The 15,141-nt window shown below is 35.8% G+C and overlaps 3 protein-coding genes across 5 annotated transcripts; all 3 read left to right on the top strand.

Moving 5' to 3' along the window:
* The first annotated feature begins 842 nt into the window (after positions 1-842).
* im:7136398 (schwannomin-interacting protein 1) lies at positions 843-4,553 on the top strand. 3 transcript variants are annotated; one of them, XM_060895917.1, is made up of 7 exons: positions 843-952; positions 1,682-1,897; positions 2,063-2,193; positions 2,796-2,880; positions 2,965-3,078; positions 3,205-3,322; positions 3,435-4,549. In XM_060895917.1, exons 2-7 carry the CDS (start codon positions 1,685-1,687, stop codon positions 3,533-3,535), a joined length of 762 nt encoding a protein of 253 aa, XP_060751900.1. In that variant the 5' UTR covers positions 843-952; positions 1,682-1,684; the 3' UTR covers positions 3,536-4,549. The 3 variants fall into 3 exon arrangements, with proteins under 3 accessions (XP_060751900.1, XP_060751901.1, XP_060751899.1); XM_060895918.1 differs by lacking the exon at positions 843-952 and adding an exon at positions 967-1,276 and having other exon boundaries at positions 3,208-3,322; positions 3,435-4,553; XM_060895916.1 differs by lacking the exon at positions 843-952 and adding an exon at positions 969-1,276 and having other exon boundaries at positions 3,435-4,545.
* Positions 4,554-5,370: 817 nt separating this feature from the next.
* LOC132863460 (P2Y purinoceptor 3) lies at positions 5,371-6,913 on the top strand. The gene has a single exon (XM_060896272.1). The coding sequence runs from the start codon at positions 5,371-5,373 to the stop codon at positions 6,685-6,687; it is 1,317 nt and encodes a 438-aa protein (XP_060752255.1). The 3' UTR covers positions 6,688-6,913.
* Positions 6,914-7,820: 907 nt separating this feature from the next.
* LOC132863195 (P2R1A-PPP2R2A-interacting phosphatase regulator 1) lies at positions 7,821-14,507 on the top strand. The gene is made up of 9 exons (XM_060895865.1): positions 7,821-8,617; positions 10,485-10,569; positions 10,668-10,724; positions 10,886-10,932; positions 11,057-11,114; positions 11,201-11,268; positions 13,164-13,219; positions 13,347-13,431; positions 13,547-14,507. Exons 1-9 carry the CDS (start codon positions 8,517-8,519, stop codon positions 13,662-13,664), a joined length of 675 nt encoding a protein of 224 aa, XP_060751848.1. The 5' UTR covers positions 7,821-8,516; the 3' UTR covers positions 13,665-14,507.
* Positions 14,508-15,141: the final 634 nt, after the last annotated feature.

Raw genomic sequence — 15,141 nt, 5'->3', positions numbered from 1 at the left:
ATATATTAATATTATTGTGATTTTACCTTAATATTTGCATACTGAATTTTAGAAAGGATCGGGTATTAATTTGGAAATGATTATTGTTATTAGTGCAGGAAATGAACTGTAGAAAATTACTTAATCCATTTTACTGAATCTAATGTGCAAATTCAAAATACAAATTTTAATTGCTGATGGTACCTTTGGAGGTTCCCCAAAGCTTGTTACTGAAGTCTGATTTCTATAATAAAGTCTGATTCTTAATGTCATGAAGAATGCTAGAAGTAAATTCAAATTCCAGCCAGTCCCAAATGTCAATTATGTCCTGTTAAAATGCTTTTCATTCAGTTTGATAAGAATTTAGAATATGATAAAAGCTTTTTTTTCCTTTACGTGCATATAGTTAACACCTTGAAGACTTCTGAAAGGTATCATCATGTCAGAGGATTGAAAAATAGGAAATGTAAGAAAGATCAAGATTCAGCATAAATAAAGTATAATCTAATATATATATATATATATATATATATATATATATATATATATATATATATATATATATATATATATACTATTCACACATTATTTTAGTCTAAATATTTGTGGCTTAATAATTATATATTAATATATTACATAATCATATAGATAGATAGATAGATAGATAGATAGATAGATAGATAGATAGATAGATAGATATATGGTTATGTAATATATTAATATATAATTATTAAGCCACAAATATTTAGACTAAAATAATGTGTGAATAGAGAATGAGCATTTGTTCCGTCAGATAATAAACACTGTCTTCATCAGCTATGTGAAGTGCGCGAGACAGTTCTGAGGTTTTCCATCTGTTTTCAGGCGTCATCTCCGAACATTGTGAAATTGGACACCTAAGTTTCTCCCCAACCTTCCCAGTCCGGCCGCCCATTCCACTTTAGCTTACAAAAGTAGCTAAAGCTCATGTGCGGTACGTAGAGTGCAGATTTTAACTTGTATGTATGTTTATTTGTTTGTTTGTTTGTTTTGTGGGGGGAAAGAAACCGTCATCATTCTATAAAACTTCTCCGACGCTTATAAAGTTTCGCTTAAAACAAACAGGGCCACGGAAGGATCTCGAGCGGGCGGGGCGGCTGGAAATGTAAGATGGGGAGGGGGTTTCCTGAAAGAGGAGGAATGATTAACAAATAAACGCAATTAATTAAACTCTGTGCGTTTGTCCTTTTCGATGTACCGTGGCTTTTGGACCGTAATGGCAGTTTTTGTGTCAAGATCAGCATAGCGATAAAGAAAGGTAAGGAACTGACTTCATGTCATCCGCCCCCTTAGAAAAATCCCCAAGGCATGTATGGTATGATCCTCAGGACTTTCTCTCTCCAACTGAATGCTGATCATTTAAGAAAAAAAAATGTTTCACTGACGCACAAAGTTTACAAAGTGTTTCTATTTGCTATGTATTTATAGATTTTATTCATTAATAAGCAAAATTAGCACGTTATAATCTGTTCAGTAATGTTCCACTGTAAGTTTGTGTGTGAGATCTTAAAGTTTGCCCTCATTGTTTACATTTGTTTATGTCCCCTATTATATAAAAAGCTTGCATTTAAGATGCAGATGTATTGAAGATTATTGCTGATATATGAAGTTTTCAGTGTGAGTGAAGTGGCTTCAGTGTTAAATAAGTTTCCTCACCGATCAGCATATGGAAGAGGAGGTGGACGGCACTGGGCAGGAAGAACAGAATGCTGATGATCCTGCTCTTACTGGTGACAGCCTTATGGCACAGAACCAGCCTCAGCATCACCATGACCCCTACACACAAGACCAGGACCTTCCCATTATGCACTGGGAGGACTTAAGTTTGCGAATAGCAGAGCTTGAGAAACAGGAGGAAGAAAGGAGGAAAAGAGCTGAGGTTTGACGACCGTTCGGATGTTTTTTTAAAGCCTCTGTTCTCAGACATTGTTGGCTTCTCTTAGTCTGTTTGTTAAAGCGTTAATATGAAACATTATTGAAGATAAAAAGCTATTGTAAAAAATCTGATCTTAAATTTCATGGGTTTTTTGTGATCTTATTCCAGTCCATGGGTTTAACAGACCAAGAACCAGTGCCAGGTCCCTGGACACAAGTAAAGCACCAGTCACTTAACAGAAAGCAGTGGGAAGATGCAGGTGATCTTGGAGGACATCGTTTTCCATGCATTACATCTCGGTATGTCATTTTAGGTACCGCACAAAAAAATGGACCCAGGGTGTTCACAAAATTCTTAATGTTCATAGTGATGTTGGACACCATGGTTCATGGGACATCTATGTTTTTATAAAATGACAGAATTGGTTGACTTGGTTGATAACTTTAATATAATGTGCTAAACATTACAGTTCCATAAAATAAATAACTAATATTTGCTTTGTGTCAAAAGTAGCTTAAAATTGACAAATATATTTAAAAAATATTTATAAAATCTGGCCAAAATATTCTGAGATATTTAAAATAATAAAACATAAATAAAATAAGGCAAATAAGTTATAATATACAAATATAATTCTAATATTTATAATATCGGTAAAAAAAACTGATTTGTCACAAAATAAATAAACATGCTAAAATTTAGCATTATTATATTTCTCAAAATCTCAAAGGCTACATGAAACAAATAATTGGATTGAGGCAATCCTGCTTTTAAAACATATAAGCATCACTAAAGAATTAAAATAATTTATCATCACCTTTTATAATGATCTTTGTACTCCAGGATTTGGAAGCATAATTTTGACAGGATTCATCAAATATTACTTATATTCTGTTTGTAGGTTTAATAGTCCTAAAAAACTACAGCTGTGTTTTATCAACGACAGCGAGAGTGATGAGGGTGATGAAGGACCATCCTTTAAAGAGGTGAACACAGCTCCACAGATCATCTGCATTTGCATTAAATATAAATAGGATAGCAGTTAATAGGGTGTTTCTTTGCTTTCTCAGAAGCCACATGAGTCACAGGGACAGGGGCGACAATCTGTTGGCCTGAAACAGGAAGTGAGAGCAGCTCTGAGTGAGCTCCGAGATAAGCTTTGGGCTGAACAGAGGCAGCAACAGGTGCCTTAAACACATTCCAGCTATGCACAATATAATATACTGTGATGTCATATCAGTGAGTCATTCACTCTTTTGTGCTAGACTGTGCTTGTTCCTACATTGTTCTGGTGTGTTTTGATGATGCAGCAGCTGAAACACAAGGATGAGAGCTTTAGGAGAAGAAAGCTTAGCCACAGCGACCTGCAAACCTGCTCTGTGCTTCAGCTAAATGCCCTCAAGACTTCTCTTCATGAAGACATTCAGGGTTAGTATCCTTTACTTTGTTTCATGGGTTTTGAATATGCATTTTATTTGTAAATACATATCAGATAACTTGGCAAATTTCTGCATTTTTGTGTAATTATTTATGCTTACAGACCTGAGCTCAGAATTAGTGAAGCATCTCGTGGTGAGGGACAATCTACGGACAACGCAAGATGCTATGCTCCTAGATGTACAGGATATGACGTCACTGTGACTTACATCAAGCTATAATTAGCCTATATTATAAAATAGGTTAGCATATGATAGTCCTTTTTGGAATGGTGGCAAAACAAATATTAAAGCAGCAATGTATTATATAAAAATATGTTTTTTTCTACTTTACACTAACAAAGCCATATGATCCTGTTTGTCTTGATTTGCTTTTTTTTTTTGCTCACACAAATATTGCTTACTATGTGAATGTAATTCTTTTAGTCACAAGTTTTATTGTGAGAAACTGTATGTGTGTGAAGAGTAGCGAAACAAGCACACTCTTCATATTGTATATTTCCATCCAAACAAACTGTGAAAGCTGCTATTAAATGTATGTGTGATCCCTAACCACTTAATGGGAAAATTAAATGCTTGTAATGTATTATAGCATCTACTGAATATTTGGCTTCTCACTGTAAAAAAAAAAAACTAATGCAAGCTTTAAGTATTTTTCTTAAAAAATTGACAAGTAATATAACAATAAATTTGTAATGTTGACTAAATTTACTAGCGTTTGTTAAAACATTTTTGGATTATTGTGCAGGGATATTTTTGCATATACTATGCTTTCAGTGCGCCATGTAATATTATTCACTGTTAACTACCTACCTGGTTATTTTGTCGAGCACTTTAAGTTCATTTATTCTATTTGTGCATTTTGTTACCCCGAAAAACAAAACAAAGGAAGAACGAAAACTCGACACTGTTAAAACCTCGACACAGAGAAATACGCTCTAACTTACAACTACCTGAAGATTCACTTTCTACCTCATAGCATGTCTACTGAAGTGAATGTCAGTGTCTAATGAACATGATCTCTCAGCTTTGCACAGCTCAGCTGCTCAGCCAAGCAAAGTAAGACATGGTCTAAGAGAGCGAGAGCAACAGGAAAATCAGAATAACAAGCAGCACATATGGAGAGGAAATTGTAACTGTCTCACTGGAAAAAAAAGGCATTATTAAGATACGTTATGTATTTTTTTATTATTATTACAGCTGAGTAGATGGACAGGTTTCTTTGTAGCGAATCTGTTTTGAATTGTTATACTACACAGACATAAATATGTAAACAAACCAAACTATTCCTTGTTTCTCTTGTGTTTCTAAAAGGCCACACTGTACTGTATACCATATTGGGTTTCCTTTCAGCATTTCTGTCTGAATGAATAGATATTAATTATTTACCAAAGTGTACCTGTGAGACCACATGCCGCTGCGGTGTAAGAACGGACAATCGTGTCACAAACACTTGATATTTAGCCATTGGTGTCGGCGGAACTGTGGCATTTAAGTGTAGCTGCAAAAATAGACTGGATGAATTGCTACTTTTTCCAGACTTGTAAGTATTTCCTGTTCAGTTTTCTATGGCAGATTAGGTCAGCAATTGAAAATTGCAGGGTTTTTGTTCAGCAAAAAAAAGCTAGAAGTATGAATAGAGAGTTTGAAGTAAAAAGCCTGTTACTGATTGAAAGGTTAATAGACCAAGTAAGGCTGAATCAGCACAATAATTTGGTCAGCATGAATTTCCTACAGGGATACAAGCCAGTCAGGACAAATGCTTAACACTTAATGTGATGAGGACACTTGAGAGCTGCAGAAGAAATTTTGAATGTGGAATCCTTGTCTCATTTAAAATGTTAATATACTTTTACACAATGTTTGTTTATTTTAAAGACTCTGGATTACATTTAGCACTTGGGAAAATCTGAAGAGGTACTTTCAAGATTCTGAAACATGGAAAGGTAATTAGGACTAATCATTAGCAGTGAAGAGGTGTAGGATGAAGCTCAGTATCTATGCCCTAAACAGCTGATTACTACTGCTTTCTCCAGCACCATGGCAGCTGCTTCATTGGAGCGAGACACGAACTCTAGTTTCTCGAGCAACCACACAGATTTAATCCTGAAAGCACCGCTCATTTGCAGCAACGATGAGTCATACAAGTACATCATCTTACCCTTGTGCTACTCTATAACCTTCTTACTCAGTATCGTCCTAAACTCCACTGTTCTCTTGCGCTCCTATCGCAGTGGCCGCAGATGGAATACCTCACTAATTTATATGGTCAACTTGGCCTCCACGGACCTAATGTACAGTTTGTCTCTGCCACTCCTGGTGGCAAGTTATGTTATGCATGACCATTGGGTGTTTGGGGATTTTATGTGCAGGCTGGTACGCTTCCTCTTTTATTTTAACCTCTACTGCAGCATCTTTTTCCTCACCTGCATCTCTGTGCACCGTTACATGGGCATCTGCCACCCCATCAGAACCATCACGCTGGAGAGCAAGCGTGCCGCAAAGAGCACATGCGCTATGGTCTGGGTCGTGGTGTTTCTGCTCACCTGTCCGATTTTTCGTTTTGCTCAAACTGGCGACTTGCCCAGAGTAGACATAAATGGAAAGAACGCAACAATGGGAAATGAAGTGGACTTGGAGATGTATAAGAACTGTTTTGATGTTGCAACAGACACTGAATTCTCGGAGTACATTCCATATGGAATTGTTCTTCACTTTCTGGGCTTCTTTGTTCCCTTTACTGTCATTGCGTGGTGTTACTCACAGGTGGTTCGAACCATCTTTCAAACCTTGCACACCCAACCATACGTACAGGAGGTCGGTGATAATGAAAGGGGCCCCAACAATCAGACCTCAATCTCGATCTCGATCTCTTGCTCTCAGAACGCACCATATATCAGCAGGCGACGCAAGTCCATCAAAACAATCGTTGCCATCACCTTCTTGTTCGCGCTGTGCTTCCTGCCATTCCATATCACCCGGACGCTGTACCTCATTCTTAAACAGAGAAACGCAGAGTGTCACACCATGCACGCTATCTCTGTTTGCTACAAAGTCACTCGACCCCTGGCGTCGTTCAATTCATGGCTCAATGCTCTGCTCTACTTCCTCACTGGGGACAATGGCATCTCTTGCTGTGGACTGACAGAAACCAGTCATCACATGCACCATGTCTGGCCATCAAGGGCTATTGGAGGACCGACAAAGGATGTAGTAGCTAAAAAGGGAGAACAAGGTGAAAAACATACATATAATCAGAAGAGAGCCTCCAAAACTTCAGGAATCACTCAAAAGACTGTGAGCATAACCAAACCCTGTGCATGGTGGATTTCCTATGAACTATCAGTGTCTGAATAATACTGATCATTATTTATTTTGTTAACTTAATATTAAAAGAGTGATAAGAGAATAATAATTCTCTGTGCTGATGTAGATGTATTTTATTACCTTCCTGCTCAGTACATGGCTATTTCTCAGCCTGGGATAAAAATGTTATTTGCATCCTGCATCGAGACATTCTAATCTTGTGACATTTTATTACTTTCCATAATTGTTGTAATGCTGAGACTGCTTTGACTTTAAAAACAACTGCTTATTCATTTACTTTTCAATAATTATTTATTAAATGATTGTTTGCAAACCAATGCATTAAAATGATTGATTTTTACATTATTCTCCCTTAATTAATACAAGCCCTATAATGGCTTTTAGCAAACGGAGTCTAATGAGATTGATTAATATATAAGAACAAGTCAATAAATGATACGAAAACAGGAAACGGTGTTACTAATTCATAGCCTGTGGACATGTATGGTATTAATAGCTAAACTCTTTCCTGTCCCGATCTTAGCACAAGATCAGAATAAAGCATAATCCATTAGGATTACTTTGACCCTTATGTGTGACCTCCCTGCATGTTAATGATCGTTTAATGCCACAAATTATAACCGATGAACAAGATTCCTCCTGATGAACAGCTAATCCCTGTTTTGTTAAATGTTCATCAAACTTTTTTTTTGCTTTTAGTTTTCTACGGGGACCTATTTGATCTATTACTTTGTTGTTTACCTTGCAAATCCATCAATTTAAACATAAATCCAAAATTTATGTAATATATATAATATAAATAAATATTTCTCATTTGGGTTCTACAAATCAATAATACAAAGCAAATCAATCCCATTTTTACACAATTTTACCATTTCTGTAGAATTATTCAGAGGAATCCATTCATTGGACCTTGTATATCTTTATTCAGTCGTCCATCGCCTATTGCTATTAAATACACAGTCTGTACATCTTCCTTTTAAAAAAAAATCCTAATTGTATAAAAGTACATGTAATCTCTTGTTAAACAACTGCTCTTTTAGACGCAATGTGAACATAAGTAAACCGCATGAGAGAATTAATCAAAGAAATCAGACGTGTCTATCGAGGGTGCGGTTTTCTTCATGGCCGGTGGGAGGCGCTGTTGTTGAAGAAGAAGACCATCACTATTTGGTTGCGGGTAATAAATATATATATATATATGGTCTTATATATTTATATATATATATATTTAAATGTTCTATATTAATGAAAGCCAGACTAATGTCGTGATTGATTTGCCTCGCCGTTCGCTTTAAAGCGTAAATTCGCGCACGCTCGAGTCTGATTAACTTGGTTTTTTCGCAGTTCTGCCGATTTGCGCTTCGGCTTTTTTCGGCTGCTTTACAAACTAGCACTTAAACTTGAGGAATAGCTTCGTGGCTAGCTCACTAGCCCTCTCTTCTGCTCGCAAGCTTTTTATACTTAGGAATTTCGGATTTAAAAAGATATTAATACGTAACGTAATGTGAAGAGCTTAGTGAAAGTTTCGCTAAGTGTCAAAACTACTTGTGACTCGTTTATACGAGCGGCTGTTAAACCTGTCGGAGCTCAACTTACTTCAGCAATAAACAGTTAGGGGAGTTTGTTAAACCGTGTCCTATGATCAAACCTTACAACTTCTAACAGAATGCGACTGATTAGGGACCACTTGAAATAATCCCCGCTCAGTTATCAGGCGGCTTTAAATTGGACCGAGCACTTTTAGCGTGCGGCCTGCTGGTCAGGCTTTCGCCGCGTTAAATTGAAAGCACACGCCGCTGTGCAGCGCGCTCAGTCCGGCTCCCTGCTTCTAACATACTCCGGTCTACCAACGAGCCATGGAGAGAATGGAAGTGGACCAGTGCGCAGGCGCAGCTGGAGGGAACGGTGGAGGGGCTTTACGGAGGTCCAACAGCGCCCCTATGATCACGAATGTAAGGTAAGAAAAACAAAACCCCACATTTACATCTAAATAAAAGTTGTATACGATCTCTTTATCCTTAATAACCTCTTCAGACGTTGTGATAGTAATAATAAGCAAGACCCATAATAATAATAAGACTCATAAAGTGTGGCCCAAAGAGTCTGTACATTTATAATGACATTATAATAGATTTATAATAATATTTTATAATGACGTTATATTTTTATAATAGTATTTTATAATGATGTTAATATATATTTATAAAAATATTTTATAATAATAATATCAGTAAAGTTTTTAGATGTGAATATTTATATTTTTATTTAATCTAATGCCTAAGACAAGGGGTGATGATAAAATCACATTTTTTTAGTGTGGATTATGCCATCATTTTTACAACTTTGGAAATTTGCATGTATATTTATTCAATTGACAAATGATTTTTACCCAAAAAATGTACGGTGACTTTTTTTTATTGCAATTCACATTAAAGAAAATCACTAGAATATAGAAAACACATCAAAAAACAAAAAAGTAATATTGTTATCAGACTTGCTAATTTGGGATAAATACAAACACATTTAAATATATCTAATATTAATCATGAATTTTTTTGTATTATATTAATCTTTATATTATTCTTTATATTAACCTTTAGTTTTATGTTTACGTTCTGTAAAGCTGAGGATGCTCTGAGACATTCGAGTCAATTGTTAAAAGTGCTATAGAAATAAGTTTGAATTGAATTGAATATCACAATAACAACTGTGAAAACAAAACAGGAAAAATGGCAATTAAAGCTTAGGTTCTTATTAAACATCACACACTTGTTGCTGATTGCTTCCAGTCTTCGTCAATCTGAGACACCACAGAAATCAGATAACTGGATGAAGAATACTAATGCTTTTATTCAGGCTTATTTTTTCAAGGCCTTGGCTTTAAAAATGATGTTAACTAGTTTCTCTTTGCACTGCATTAAAGATGCCTGTGTCAAATGCAACGTGACAAATTAATGAACACACTCAGTAGTGTTCAACTTTACAGCATACGGTTGTGGAAGAGTAATGACTCATGATCGTGCTCATCTCCTCTCAAGCTTTCTTCCTCATGTTGTTTCAAAGAGTCCTTGTATGCTCATTAGGGATTTAAATCTAAATCCAGATTTCTCTAAAACTGTATGACAGTGACTGTTACGAAGTGCTACAAAAGTAAAATGAAATGAAAAATGTTTACAGGTAGCCAGGTTATTCAGTAGAATTTTTTATTCCTCACCATAATAAAATAAGTAACTTCACATGAAAGCATAGTGTAGCCTGGACAGACTAATATAGTGCAATTTATTTTCCCTTCTTTAGTTATATGCTGTGTGCACATGTGATGTTCAATAAGGACTCAATAGTCTTTCCAAGTTAATGTTGATGATTTTTATAATGATGCATTTCTCGTTTTTTAGTTATTTTTTGTGAATTTCCTGTTGTGCTCTGGTTTGCATGTATTTTGCATTCTCAGACCACTGTAAAAAATGGCTCTAACTGATCATATGGCCAAGCATAGAGATGGAATTTAAGGGTTAAAATACCCATTATTTGGCTTCCTGACAGTGCTGAGATCTGAACATTCAGTCTTCCAGTCAGTAGCTCAGAAGTTAAAGCATTGAGCTATCCCTGTGGTGAAATTGTTAAGTCTTGTGCAATCCTGTGTTGCATAATGAGAGTACTTATTACGTGCTTTAGGTGACTTGTGTAATCCTGTCTCGTATCTGGTTACTGCGTACATGTAAAGTAGTACAGCATGCAGCTAAAATTGTAGGATATAACATAACATAACCCAATTCTCTAGTGAATCTATAATGGCTTGCATATCTCTTAAAATTTCCCAACAGTGACGGAATGACAGTGTTCAGCTCAAACACTTCGGCCCGGTATCGTCGGAGCAGTGTGTCTGTAAACCCAAGCTGCCCCTCTAGAGTGAGTGTTTGTTTATTTATATAGTAGGCATCAGGGTGAGCTGTCATATTGTCAGTCATTGCCCGGAAAAAATCAATGAATTGCCTTTTTTGTTCTAGACCCTGCCTTTTTCTCCGTTCTCCTTGTGCAGCGAGAGACCAGATCACAGACGGCAGGTGAGAGTAAACTCTGCGGAACAGAAGTGGTTTACTACTCATGTCCAGTCAGTCTGGTTTGAGCTCCATGTTTAGGTGCATTCTGCGGCTAATTTAGAGAAACCGGCATAGTTTGCATATTATCTTTATTGTACTGACACAGGGTGGTTTCTATGCTGCAGATGGAGAATATGGAACTCACTCTTAGAGGGAGTTTACAGAGACAAAGGTAACCATATAGTTCTCTAAATAATGTAGAATTAAACATAATATAACATTTTGGCACAGCAAACAAAGCAGTGTTTTAAGTCTCTCTCTCTTTCTTTCTTTCTTTTGTTCTTTCGTTTATACAGTGCCTCAGCTACAATCCCCTCACCTCCTGGAACTCATTGGCATGGGCATCTATCACCAGTGAGTATGATGGACCACATTGATTTAATCACTTTTTTTTGATAATCTTAAAACCATTTTTCTTCCTCACTCTCGTTCTGTCATAGGATTTCCATTCCCAAGATTCTGGAGTCACTCCAAATTCTTCCCCCAGTCCAACAAGAAGGTTCAGGGGGTAGGTTTCATTCTCTCCAAACAAATAAATGAATGAAAAATGACCATTTAATAGTGTACTTAACATTATTTTGGAATATTAAAAATTTCTTGATGTACCACGAACAGAACTTTTTTCTGAATTTATTTATTTTGTTTGGTAATTTTTTTTAAAGGGGAGTTCATCTTTTTTCAAATTCGAGCAGTTTTGGTCATGGACAATTTTTATGTCAGTGCATGCAGCTTTATACATTTTTATTCTGCACTAATGATTCTTTTGCAAAATAAATTGTTTTGCAACAATAAAATATCTTATTAGAATTGACAGTATGCTACTTGAGTTGTTGACATTAATTTCCTCAAAACATAACGAATAAAAAAAAAACAAAGCTTTTCTTTTCTTCAAGCTAGTGCACATATTCCTGTGGTGTTTTAATCTGATCTGTTCTTCGTGGTTTGTGTTTTATTTTAATTGGTTTTAACAACTTAATTAAGCAGCTGACATTAAAACCGCCTGAAGTGTCTATAACTCATCCTACGAGTACTTAGAAAGGATCAAACTCTTACTTTAAATGGGGCTGTATTGTGGTTATTTAAATGATTATTTTATTCTTCATAAAAGCCCTGGAGTCATAAGTGATAGTGTTGGTGTTTCTCAGTCTGATATCTCATAGAGTTTTGTGTTCTGGGCCAATCGTTAGTGTAATTACTGTGAATTATGTGCTGCATAGAATCATAATGGATTCTGCTTATGGTTGTTGCATATTTCTCATTTGCCTAGAAACTGAGTTCTTAGTGCTTTAACCAGGCATAATGATAATATCTACAGCTGAAAAGCAGTAATGACTTCTTCTAATGTTAAATGAAGTCAAAACTGACAAATCAGGGTATAACAGGATGTTAATGATTTAGATAAAAGCTTCCCTTTTCCTGCTACCATTTTTTTATTTTGGCCACATCTTAAATTATATTCTGCAGTTTTGGTTCTTGGATAATAAAATATAGCTTTCCATAAAGGTACAGTACTGTGAAAAAGTTTTAGGCAGGTGTGAAAAAATGCTGTAAACAAAGAATGCTTTCAGAAATATAAATAATGAGTGTTTATTTCTGTCAATTTACGATATGCAAAGTGAGCAAACAAAAGAAAAATCTAAATCAAATCAATATTTGGTGTTATTTTGTACCTAGAAGAATTGCTGCTGTTTTGAAGGCAAAGGGTGGTCACACCAAATATTGATTTGATTTAGAGTTCTCTTTTGTTCATTCACTGAATTTTGTTCATTTATGAAATTAAATGTTTAACACTTCCATTTTTGAAAGCATTCTTTGTTTACAGCATTTTTTCACACCTGCCTACTTTTGCACAGTACTGTAGTGGTGGGGTGGTAGAGTGAGTTCTGGTTATTATAGAAGCTAGTTCAGTCCACTATGGTCATATTTGACTCTGTTGTCACAAAGACAACACATTTCTGAGAAAAGGTAGAAGTTTGAGTTACCATCTGTACCTGTAATTCTGTAATAAGAGGTGCCAACATCAAGCATGGTCCTTGAATGCCACCAGTCCAGATGTTTTTTCTTGCTCTAACAATCAGGAATGGCTGTTGAGTTTTATTTCAATTTGGTGTGTTAGAGTAAATAGGTAAAACACAGCTCAAACTAAACACATATACAATTGGGCCGACAGTAAATCTAGTTCTCTAAAGGGGAAAAGACCACAAACAGGAAACATGCATTTATTTCTTACCAAAAATTCCTCTGTTCATGCTTTCTGCCTTCTAGGATTTTCTTGTTAGCAATGTTGGCACCTCTGTAACATGATCATGATTAAATACATCTACACACAGTAGTGGATTAATCCTCCATCTTCATTGCATTCATCATGCTATTAGCATAACGCATATTGCTGTTTTCCTACAGGGGGTCAGTGAGTTCATCTGTGAGATGGCCAGTGGTTGCACCTTTAAAAAGAAAAGGTAAAAACTGAGTTTGTCAAAAGGATGTACACCAAATTTATGTCCTAGGTATAAACTATTTAAAATAAAAGGTCTTAATGTTCCTTTTAACTTTGCGCATGTTCTTGATTTTCATCCGCCTGATCAGGTGGAGTAGAATCCGATGGTCCGCCTAAAAAGCTCTTTGTTGCTGGCGTTACAGGTCCTGCCCACATAACTAATTGTACTGTCAGGTGAGGCCTTAAAAAATGGAAACACGGTCAGCTGTGAAAATTAAATTACAGGTTTATTTTCTCTCTACTCTGTCTGTAGTGTTAATGTTGTGTTTTATTTTTCTTCTCTGTCTAGTGTTTCCCAGTCAGTGGACTCTCCCCCAAGCACTGTACCTATATGCCCAAGCCCTCAGAACATCGCTCTCTCGCTTTCTCCTCCCTCACCGTTTACATCCCAACACCCAGGCATATAAACCACAGTAAGGACGTTTCTGCCTTTGCACTCACCACTTCCTGGGCTCTGTTCAGAACCATCAGATTTCCATCTCACTACCTGGTGCTTTAAGGAATGTATTCACTTTCACATTATTTGCTGAAAAAATCTTTTTGAGGGAACTATTGAAAAAGATTTTACGTCATATGAGTGAAGATGGAAAATGTCTCAATCCCAGGAATGGTGCAGTACAGCCCAGTATCATCTGATTTATAAGTAGTTCAGTTGCACCAGGGCAAAGGTTTTCTTTCATTTACACTCAGCAATCATGATCATGATGGTGTTTTTGTCCCCCTGGCTTTAGTTTTCAGCAGGTTTAGAACACGTACATCTCCTCTCACCCACAACGTACAAGGTCTTCCAATAAGTATTTTTTTAATCATAATCAACAGACTCTCATTAGATTAGTAGACTGTTTAGACCACAATTGTGTTCCTGTATCATATGTTTTACATCATAGTTTTAAAGGGTCATTTATGTTTATTTCATTTCATTTTTGTTATATATTCCTTTTGATGAAGCAAACCTAGGATAATTTGCACCATATAACAGGCACATGTTTTTACTAGCAAAAAATGTTGCCATATTTATTTTCAGGCCGCATTTGTTTTGCAAAAGCACCCACGTGACCCTGACGAACACAAATGAAGCTACACAAGCTGACTGACTAATGTATTACATGTCAAAAAAAAAGACATGGTTAAATTTGCTAGATAATCTTTCATATTTCCTCCGCGCAGTGTTAGACGTTATTATGCAAGTCTAAATTGCATTACATAAGTGGGAACATATTTCAATGTTTTTTGGAAGAGTTATTGTATTTTTTTTTAACTGACGAACAGATGTACAGTATTGCTGATTGCAGACTTTTTGATTTTCTTTGCTCACAAATGTGTAAATGCTTCCAAAGCAGTTTTTAACCAGCAGGAGGAAGACTGATGTGCATCACACACTGACTAGAAAAACATCAGCAATCGACCATGTTACATTTCAGCCTAGCATCTCAGCAGCTAAATTCTGACCTAATATTACTTCAGCATTTAGTTCACTTTGCAAATATAAGAAGGAACTTTCTTGAAAGATTATTTTAAATGTCTTTTCCTGTTGTTGATTTATTTTATTTTTTTTGCTTTTCGTTTTAGCTTTATTGCTGGTACAATGAAATGCCTTGTAAAGTAATTCCAAAGACATTTGCACATATTGTCAAAGTCTCCAGTTGTACATGTTTAAATTAATACCAATGGATCTGAATTTGAGTCTTGAAAAAGATTGTGCAATATAGATATAAGTACGTCACGGAATAGGAAAAAGACTCAATCATTTTTCCCTGCATTCTGTGGCTTTTTCTCTTTCCTTTTCTTTCTTCTTTCTAAAATGAACATATTGATCATTTAAATGTAAATGTTTTATTTATGTAAAGTCAGAAATGGTCAGAATCGTTTAGAAAGCATTTTTCA

Source organism: Tachysurus vachellii, chromosome 20 (assembly GCF_030014155.1).
Source record: "Tachysurus vachellii isolate PV-2020 chromosome 20, HZAU_Pvac_v1, whole genome shotgun sequence".
Lineage (NCBI taxonomy): Eukaryota > Metazoa > Chordata > Actinopteri > Siluriformes > Bagridae > Tachysurus > Tachysurus vachellii.
This window is presented reverse-complemented; position numbering and strand designations above follow the sequence as displayed.